At 39.2% G+C, this 9,564-nt stretch overlaps 1 protein-coding gene across 1 annotated transcript; it reads right to left on the bottom strand.

The window, feature by feature from the left end:
- Window positions 1-843: 843 nt before the first annotated feature.
- On the bottom strand, window positions 844-6,202 carry LOC142662965 (uncharacterized). Its single transcript, XM_075841258.1, has 3 exons — window positions 6,133-6,202; window positions 2,554-3,456; window positions 844-1,070 (listed from the first exon to the last, which is right to left on the bottom strand). Exons 1-3 carry the CDS (start codon window positions 6,200-6,202, stop codon window positions 1,006-1,008), a joined length of 1,038 nt encoding a protein of 345 aa, XP_075697373.1. The 3' UTR covers window positions 844-1,005.
- Window positions 6,203-9,564: the final 3,362 nt, after the last annotated feature.

The following is a 9,564-nucleotide window of genomic DNA, read 5'->3' as shown; positions in this document are numbered from 1 at the left end:
AGATGTTTCAGATGAAAACAAGCAGATGTTTGGAGGCGTTCTGCTTCCGATTATTCAGCCGTTTTTCAAAATGTTTACGGCCCCAAAAACATCTGAAAACACTGTGTGTGAACATACCCTTAATCTTATAGCTGATCAGTATATACTTTACAGTCAAATATTACTCCATTATTATCTAAAAATTATTGCATGATGTTTGATTTATCAAATAGAAAGTGAACTATAAGGTTATTATGTTATTATGTTCACACGCAAGTAAAAACATCTGAAAATTACGGAGCTGTTTTAAAGGGAAAACAGCCTCTGATTTTCAGCCAATTTTGAAGCAGAAAACGTTTTTTGAGGCTTTATTTTTAGACATTTTTAGAGCAGTTTTTCAATTGAATCAATTAAAAACAGCTCCAAAAACCGCTCAAGAAGTGATATGCTCCTTCTTTTTACATAGCGGTTTTGTTTACGCCATTTTTAAACAGCGGCGTAAGGACACGCCCCATCTGTGTTTTGCCCATTGATTACAATGGGAAGCTGTTTATTGCCATTTCAGTAGCATTTTTCAAGGCGTATTTCGAGGCATTTACGCAGCGAAATACACCTGAAAACACTGCGTGTGAACATACCCACATGATAACGTCTAAAAAAAACAATTGGTTTTTGTGGAAAATTTCTCCTGTTTTTGTCTGAATTTTTTTTTATTTTTTTTTATAGCTCCCACAAATAATGGTCCACAATCATTTGTTTGCTTAAATGATATTTATTATAATGGAAGAACAGAAGGTGTAACAAACACTACAGGGGAAAAATGGACACACTTTGTGATAGCAGGGACTGAAGGGGGTGCAAGTCTTTCATCTTTGAATATCTTTAAAAGGCCCCTCAGGCCCTGCTCCTAGAGTGTTCCTTTAAGGACAGGACAGAAATACCCATTTTACATTTTTAAGATGGACATGAGAATTTTTTATACAGTTCTGTCTAGAAAACCCAATGACATATGATGCTTTTCCAGTATCATTTTTTGTCGTCGTTTACATGGCTAGGATGGCAATCTGGAGGTGAAGTATTATTTTGGGAATCTGTAAAGAAAGCAAAAGCAAATATTACATTACATTACCCACACAGGAGGGAATTTATTACCACTGGTTTATCATGCGCCTGAAACACACTGGAGTAATATGGAGTAATATGGAGTACTATGCGCCTAATTTATTAAGAGGCCATGAGCATTTCTGGCTGTCTGGGTGCCAGGAAAGTCAGACCTATACCACATATGAGAGGGCAAAGATTTGCGCTATAATTTACTGAGTTCTGTACACTTTTTTTTTTTAGAAAAGTGACACGAGCAACGCAATTGGCGCAAAAGTTTAAATTTTTGCATAAGTTGCAACTTTTGTGCTGTTTTCCCTTTTCTACGCCAGAAAATTGGCATAGAAAGCATTATAATTTACCCCCACAGTTTATATATTATAACTCCTACTTATTAGCTCAGTAAATGGGTGGGCAGTATAAAAAATCATTAGTGGGGTATTCCAGTTTTGTACAACCCTTTAATAACTTTTGTGCATTGTTTTGTCAGATATTCTAGGATCTCTGCTTGCTCTCACTGATTTGTACACGGTGGAGCCTTTACAGCAGCACATTGTGTCTTTTCCATTTCCCAAACTCTTTATGGCTCAAGTGCTAAAATAGACCTAAAGAAAGAACTAATTTATTTCATGTCAACAATATACTGTTGGGAGACACGTATTGACTTCATGATTATTTTCAGAATTCTGCATACACCGGGTTACAAACTTTATATAAAAGCATTCAGATGCTGTTATTTCATAAAATTGAAGCTTTACCAATTCTATAATAAAACGTGAAAAAAATTTAATTACTATAGCCTTGAGATTCTATAAGAACATGAATATAAAGAGCAATTACACCCTGGATCAAAACTTGTACTGCATAATCTGCACCACGGGTTTTCAAGCGTGTGAAGATCTAGTCTTATATTCCACAAGCTACAGATGACCATTGAGTTCACGATTTGAAAATTAAGCGTTCTCATAGTTGAACTCGGGTATCTGTGATCTGCTCTTGAGGACCAGGCCTCTATTTAGCAATAGGCACTGAAGGTCCACTGCTTATGGTGATGCCTTGTGGGGAAGGGCGCCCGCCACTATAATAAACTTTATTTTTATACCCCTGCTTTTGCTTCCTGGACGGGGGTGTCGGGTGCGGGCCATCCGTGGCTAAAACCACACAGGCATGCGGTGGCTAAAGGCCACACGATTTTTCAGGTAAAACGGTGGCAAAATTGGTGCCTTTACAACGTGAGCTATAAATTCAGTACTGGTGAGGCCCTGTCAGAGATCTCCCAAGACATCTAGATCTATTGGTTATTAAATGTTGACTTCAGCCCCTATTTTGTTTCAGGTCGTATCCCCCACAGAGAAAAAACTTTTTTTTTTTACAAATTTACAGTTTATGATTAAGCTTATTGAATTAATTTATACATTTTTAAATAAGGGTGGAATTACACTTACAAAAATTAATAAATACTGTATGTGCTACCTTTAGGCGTTTCTTGGCTAGCTATGTTGGGTTCAGTGCAGCATTCTGAAGAATTCTGTTTCTTGATCGCATGAGTCTTCCGAGGTTCAACTATGAATTTAGGATCATCTGCCTGCTGGTTTAAGGCAGTTTCTGTGTTTTGATGGTTTGAATGTTCATCGTGCTGTACTCTAGGAGTTTCTTCTTGATCAGTTTTAGTAGATTCATCTTTGTCTGACTTTTGATCATAATGCTGGCACTTAGAAGAGTCCCCTTGACTTCGTTTTGTAGTTTCCATTTCCTTGGGCTTGGCAGGTTCATCTCGTTGGCAAATTTCATCTTTTTTATTCTCAAGAGCCTCCGATTCTTGATTTGGTATTGGAGGCTCTTGCTGGTGGACTTTGGTTGGGTCTTCTTGATGGCACAGGATATGTTGTTCTTCTTTCTGGGTCTTTTCAGGTTCACCTTGTTGATTTTTGGAAATCTTTACATGCTGCTTTGGTTTTTCCTCCTGCAGTTTGGGCAATTCTTCCTGGCTGTGCTTTGAAGGATCTGCTTGATTTCCAGGAATGTCATGCCGGTCGAGTTGTGCTTTGTTCATTTTTGATGGTTCTTCTTGGTGAGAACAGTGAATTTCCTCTTTTTGTGGTTTTAGTTGTTTTTGATGGAGCTTAAAAAACTCTTCTTCTGTTTGTTTGGATAACTCTTCTTTTGTAGTTTTCTGAAGTTCTTTCTTGTTAGTTATTTCTTCTTGATAATATAAAGAGTCATGTTGACCTGTCATTAGATTTTCGTATTGGCTATAATTATTTTGGTTGTCTTTTTTGGCTTCCTTTTCACAGTCTTTATGATTGGACTTCTCAACAGGTACTTCTTTGTGGGCATCATTTAGTTCATGGTGTCCCTGTTCTTTGGGTTTATGATCTGAATTAAAAGGAAATAATGAGCACCCATTATTATTTCATAGATATTGCTTAATACATTTTCCATGTTTGCATTATTTTAAGATAAAAGTATAATGAATAAAATATTTGCTAGGCTAACTCATATATATTTCAAGAGCTTCATTGAAATATCGGCCCACATTTATAAAGCTTTGTGCACCACTTTTTCAATGTATTTTCAGTGTACATATACTGGTTCTTGTGATTTATTAAGTAAAAAATAATTACTGTTTGTGCCTCATGTGCCACTTTGTGATTCATGTTAGCCAAGTGGGTGTGGTTATAGGCAGAGTTATGTTTTAGCCATATTTCTGAAAAAAAGTTGTATCTTGCAAATGTAGGCTGGGGTAAAATGTAAGCAACAAAACTAAACCTAATGCACCACAATTTCGCTAAAATAAAATGATATAAACTAATTTAACAAATGCCTTGCGACATTTGATAAATCTGATGCAAAATATACTTCAAAAACTGGATACAAAAAACAATTAAGATTGACACTGAATAAGCTAATATTCATACATGTGAGCCATTGCCTGTAGAACCCAAACATTATTTGTAACTACTGATGTGAGCTAAGTGCGATTCCTCACAGAAATATTGCCTTGTGAAGTTTTGCAGAGAAGCAAAACTGACATTTCTATACTTCTAAAGCTGCCCACAAACATTTGAATAATTGGCAAGTAGGGGAAAAAAAGACATATTTCCTGTCTAAAATAAAGCAAAAAGTCCAAATTCCCCTCCCCAGGTGATGCCATAGCGGCAGCCCCTTGTCCAATCATGGGCTGCAGTGTCCTCATAGGAGGCCAACTGCACGGACACCAGATGTGGGGGGCTGGGAGGCATCACTATGGCAACGCCAGGGAGGTAAGTATGAACTTTACTTTTGTGTTGTTGCCTCCGCTTTCGCAGCGGCAAATTTGGATGAAATCTGCACCAAATTTAATGCAGACATTTGGACAGAATTCCCTGCGGATTTTGAGTTGGCTTTGCTGCTGAGTTTTCCTCAGCAAATCTGCCCTGTGTGAACATACCCTTATCATGATGAACATTGATGATATTCACAGGTGGGGCATATTCTGAAGAACCTTCATTGGGCACCAAGAGAGTTTGGGCTACTTCTGCCAGGAGATAAGCCTCTGTAAGAAGCGTCTGGCAGCAGCTATTCTCCCTATCCCCTCTTAATAAACATGCATGCTTGGATTACCGCTTTCTTATTTGTGGCCAACAATAGACAAAATATTGTACTTTTTCATTTCACTGCATAGGTCAACTGCAGAATTTATTTTTGCGCATTCAGATATATAATTTCTACTGTGATCTTTTTTATTATCAGTTTACTCAGATTACTCAAATTATATACAATATAGAGACATTTCCTATAAACATGCTCTATGCTCATTATATAAGATGTATCTGTCATGAAATTAACATTTATTGTAACTTACTATGACATCCTAAATCTGGACGCCTCTACTGGTCCTTCACTAATTATAGTGGGAATGACATCTAACTACACAATGCAGTTCAAAGTGGGAAGTCATTGGCTAATAAAAATCATTCACTTCTAATATGTCTATATGGGCATGCATTTATGAACAAACGTGGAAAAACATGGGATACCCACTGCTTAGCCATCAGATTACTACTAGCATTTTATACTATAGAAAAAAGGAAGACTTTGAATCTGACTGACCCTGGTATACTCACAAACTAGAATTATTTAAGTAAATATATACTTAAAGGGGTAGTCTTGAAGGAGTACCCTTTTCTTTTACCTATTAGAAAATTCAGAGTTAATAGAGGGGGATCCTCTGTTCAGGATCCTGATCTCAGAGTGGAGATCTGCTACAATTATCATCTCTTGCTCTCGAGTACCTGTCCTGCATTACACAGACAAGCCATTGTTAGGAATGGGCACTGTGTAATTCTTAATTTCCCCTGTGGGGGAGCTGCAGGAATATTAAACACTAAAGACCCTTTTACACTGGGCAATTATCGGGCAGACAAGTGTTCATAGAACGCTCGTTGCCGATGATTGCCCTGTGTAAACAGGACAGTGGTCAGCAGATGAACGAGCAAATGCTCATTCATCAGCTGATCGTATCGTTTTAAAAAAGTAAAATATTATCATTGTTGGCAGCACATCTCCCTGTGTAAACAGCGAGACGCCCTGCCAACATGATAATAATGTATGGGGACCTCTCGTCCCCATAGATAGCTCCTTGTGACAGGAGCAAACAAGCCTCAATCAATGAGCTGTCTCGTTGATTGGCGCTCGTTGCACCGGCTAAAATTGTCTGGTGTAATAGGGCCTTTACTTCCAAATTTTTTCAGATTACAGCTGATCATTGGGGGTCTCAGCAGGGTGATACATGGTAATCAGCTTATTGTCAAAGGATCCTACTAATAGGTAGGGTTTTTCTGACAGCAGTTAATCCTTTTAAGCCAAATATAAGTAATCCACATGGAATACATGTGATGCTTTTATTTTAACTTTTCTAACAAAAACTAATTAAAGTACTTACATGGCGGAAATTGAATGTTAACAAAAAGTCATGACAAACAACTTTCATAGATATATACTGTAACTAATATATAATGATGTTTAAAAGTGTGAATGCACTTATCAGTTTATGATAAGACGTCTGCTTACGATCTTTGCCAGATTCTCCAGTCTTCTTATCCTCATGACATTGATTCTGGGTTTCCTTTGAATCCGACATGCTGAATTCCGTAGATCAGCAGAGGATGAAATATGAAAACGGTTGAGGAGTAATTAGGTGATGTTCCAAACTGTTTTAGGATCTTGAAGAGCTTTTTATATACCTTGAGACTTTATGTACACACTGTATGAGTAACGTCTTAGGTGTTAAAACTATAAACTTACTAGTTTTCATATAAATATATATTCAAAAGAGGATTTTCTCTTACTGGGAAGGACAAGGGAATACTCATTCTTTGATGTTTCCATAAAGATGCTTGTTAAACTGTAATCCCCTTTTAGTTTATATAAGACAATATATACATGTAGTATTTTACTATCATACTGTATGAAGTTGTACCTACTAGTTATACAGTTAGGTACTCTATGTACATAAGGGTTCTGTTGCATTCATTGAGCATGATGACTCCTAAACCTCTGCAGACAAATTTGAGTGATGCAAATCTTAAGTCACGGTTTAACATCATTTTCTATGTCTCTCTATTGCTAAAGCCTTCTTTATAGTCATTTACTTGTAAATCATTAGATATCTCTGGTTAACCTATGTGTCATTATTATGGCATTGCATAAATAGAATTATTTAACAGTATTGGAGGAAGGAGTATAAGAGGAAGGAGTATTCTGCTTGATGGACTGTAAGTAAGACACCGTTGATGACAAGTTGTTTTGACGGACTATTGACTGCTATAAACATCTGAGCAGACTAAAGCCTATTAATTAGAAAAAATTGGAGAGCATCATCTTTCTGAATTATTGGATATAGTATATAGAGACAAGCGAATTTCCAGAAATTTGTTTAGAGTCCGATTGCATCGAATCATCTGTCAGATTCGATTAGGACCGAATAAATTTGCCGCCATTTGCAAATCCCCCAGTTGCCCTGAAAACTCGTATCTGACTTTCTGATATCGTCTGGGACTGTATCCAACCCCGTTCAAGCTCTTTAAGGCCAAGCCAGCATTAGTAATGTCATACCCCTCATGATTGGCTGTGCTAGAGGAAAGGATAACCGGAGTACATATGGGGAAGGCTGCCTGCAAGTTATTATGGGGAAGCCCGCAATAGGTCTTGTGATACTTTTTCTATTCTGTAAAATGGAGGCCAGTGGGAAACATTTTGCCACAATTTGTGTGCAGCGAACCCCAAAAGTTTTGCATTTCGACAAATACAAAACTTTTGCGAAATTCAGACCGAATTCAACTCCTATATATAATGGTGATAAGGTTAATAAGTGGATTTATGAATTGTAAAAAAGCAAAAGACCCTAGACTCTGATTATAATAATAGGGTGCATTTTTCTGTTAGTTTTGATAAATGAGGCCCTGATATATCAATGTATTTACACCAATTTTCTGGTGTAAAAACATAGAAAAATAATAATAAGCCTTATATGGCGCCAACATATTCCGCAGCATTTTACAATGCAGAGAGAACTTGTACAAGGGACAATATCACACATTACATAATAACAAAACTGATTATCAATTCAAACGAGGAGTGAGGACCCTGCTCGCAAGAGCTTATAATTTATGAGGAAAAAGGGTTAACACATAATGTAAAAAGTGCTTGCTATGTACAATGGTCCGACCATGTTTTATATAATAGGGTAGAACACATAAATCTGCATGAGCCATTTACCAGCCAGTATCTGTGTATGACAGACATGAAGTGCATTAGGGTGCAAGGAGTGTGGGGGTTCCTGCTGAATGAAGTGGTCAGGCAGTGGCGTAACAACCACAGTAGCAGCCGTAGCGGCTGCTACGGTGCCCACTGCATGAAAGGGCCCCCATGCCCGGTGTCGCCACTAGCAGCCGCTATGGCTGCTACAGCGGTAGCGACGCCACTACGGGGCTCGCTCCGCCTGTCCTCTAACATTTATGGGCCAGGCAGCACAGGCCCCTCATGATCGGTGGCGTCGCTAGCCCCGGTCCAAATGACTTACCCCACCAATCAGCACCTTTCAATGATGCTAGCGGCACGATGACGCCGCTTCCGTTGTGGAAAGGCGCTGATTGACGGGGCAAGTCATTCTGCCATGCCAATCAGCGCCTTTCAACGAGCTTGCGTCGTTCATCCCCAGCAGACCTGCTCAGAAGAGAGCAGGTCTGCATTGCCACTGGACAGCGAGGGAACGGGATTAAGTGAGTATGTACATTTTTTGTTGTTTTTTTTCTAATAAAACTGTGAGTGGCATTATCTACCGGGGGGCTTTATCTATGGGGGGGGTCTAGATGTGGGGATGTGGAGTACTATATACAGGGGGAGCTATATGTAGGGCTAGAGGTAGCAAGAAAGTTGAATCCAGCGCTTTAAATGGAGATAAAATGGAACGGTTTTCCAAGTTTAATGTTTTCTTTAAAAAGTCCAATGGAGTGTAGTCCTGGTGTGTTAATGGGCTGTAGTCACTACAGCCAAGTCTAAGGACGTCGGAGTCATCCGAAACGCGTAGGCTTAAAAGGATTACATTCCCCCATTGTTCACACACCAGGACTACACTCCATTGGACTTTTTAAAGAAAACCATTAAACTTGGAAAACCGTTCCATTTTATCTCCATTTAAAGCGCTGGATTCAACTTTCTTGCTACCTCTATTTCCGCATCGTGTGCCGAAACGAAGGATCCGGGCGCTGACAGCGACACCTATCAGTGTGTCAAGTGAGCTGGAGGATTCCTCCCCTTCTCCCCTTTATTACTATATGTAGGGCACTATCTACAGGCATGGGCTATTTGTGGGGATGTGAAGCACTATATACAGGGGGAGCTATATGTAGAGCACTATCTACAGGGGTGGGCTATTTGTGGGACACTATATACAGGGGTGGGCTATATGTGAAGCACTATCTATAGGGGGAGCTATTTGTAGGGCACTATCTACAGGGGTGGGCTATATGTGTGACACTATATACAGGAGTGTGTTACCTATGGGGCACTATCTACAGGAGGGCTATATGTAGGACACTGTCTACAGGGGTCGGCTACATGTGGGACACAATATACTTGGGGAGCTATATACAGGGGGAGCTATATGTGGAGCACTATATATAGGGGGAACTATATGTAGGGCAGCTCAGTGGTTAGCACTATTTCCTTGCAGCTCTGGAGTCCATATGGGGGTACTATCTACAAGGGGCTGTATTGGGCACTATCTACAGGGGGGCTATGGGGGCACTATCTGCAGGCGGCTGTATGTGGGGCATTATCTACAGAGGCTCTTTGGTGGCACTATCTACAGGGGGCATGGTGTGTGGCAAATAGTGTATTGTACTATTATAATCAGGGACACAGTGTATGGCACTATTATAATTAGAGCTGCAGTGTATGGCGCTATTATATTTAGGGGTGTTGAGTATTTTATCTTCGTTT

Source organism: Rhinoderma darwinii, chromosome 11 (genome assembly GCF_050947455.1).
Source record: "Rhinoderma darwinii isolate aRhiDar2 chromosome 11, aRhiDar2.hap1, whole genome shotgun sequence".
Classification (NCBI taxonomy): Eukaryota; Metazoa; Chordata; class Amphibia; order Anura; family Rhinodermatidae; genus Rhinoderma; species Rhinoderma darwinii.
Note: the sequence above shows the minus strand (reverse complement) of the source record. Positions and strands in the feature narration are given on the sequence as shown.

Coding starts and splice junctions, on each gene's coding strand:
- LOC142662965 (XM_075841258.1), bottom strand. CDS start 6,202: ATGTCGGATTCAAAGGAAACCCAGAATCAATGTCATGAGGATAAGAAG. Junction 3,457..6,132: donor TGGAGAATCTGGCAAAGATC/GTAAGCAGACGT, acceptor CTTTTAATTCAG/ATCATAAACCCAAAGAACAG. Junction 1,071..2,553: donor TAGCCAAGAAACGCCTAAAG/GTAGCACATACA, acceptor CTTTCTTTACAG/ATTCCCAAAATAATACTTCA.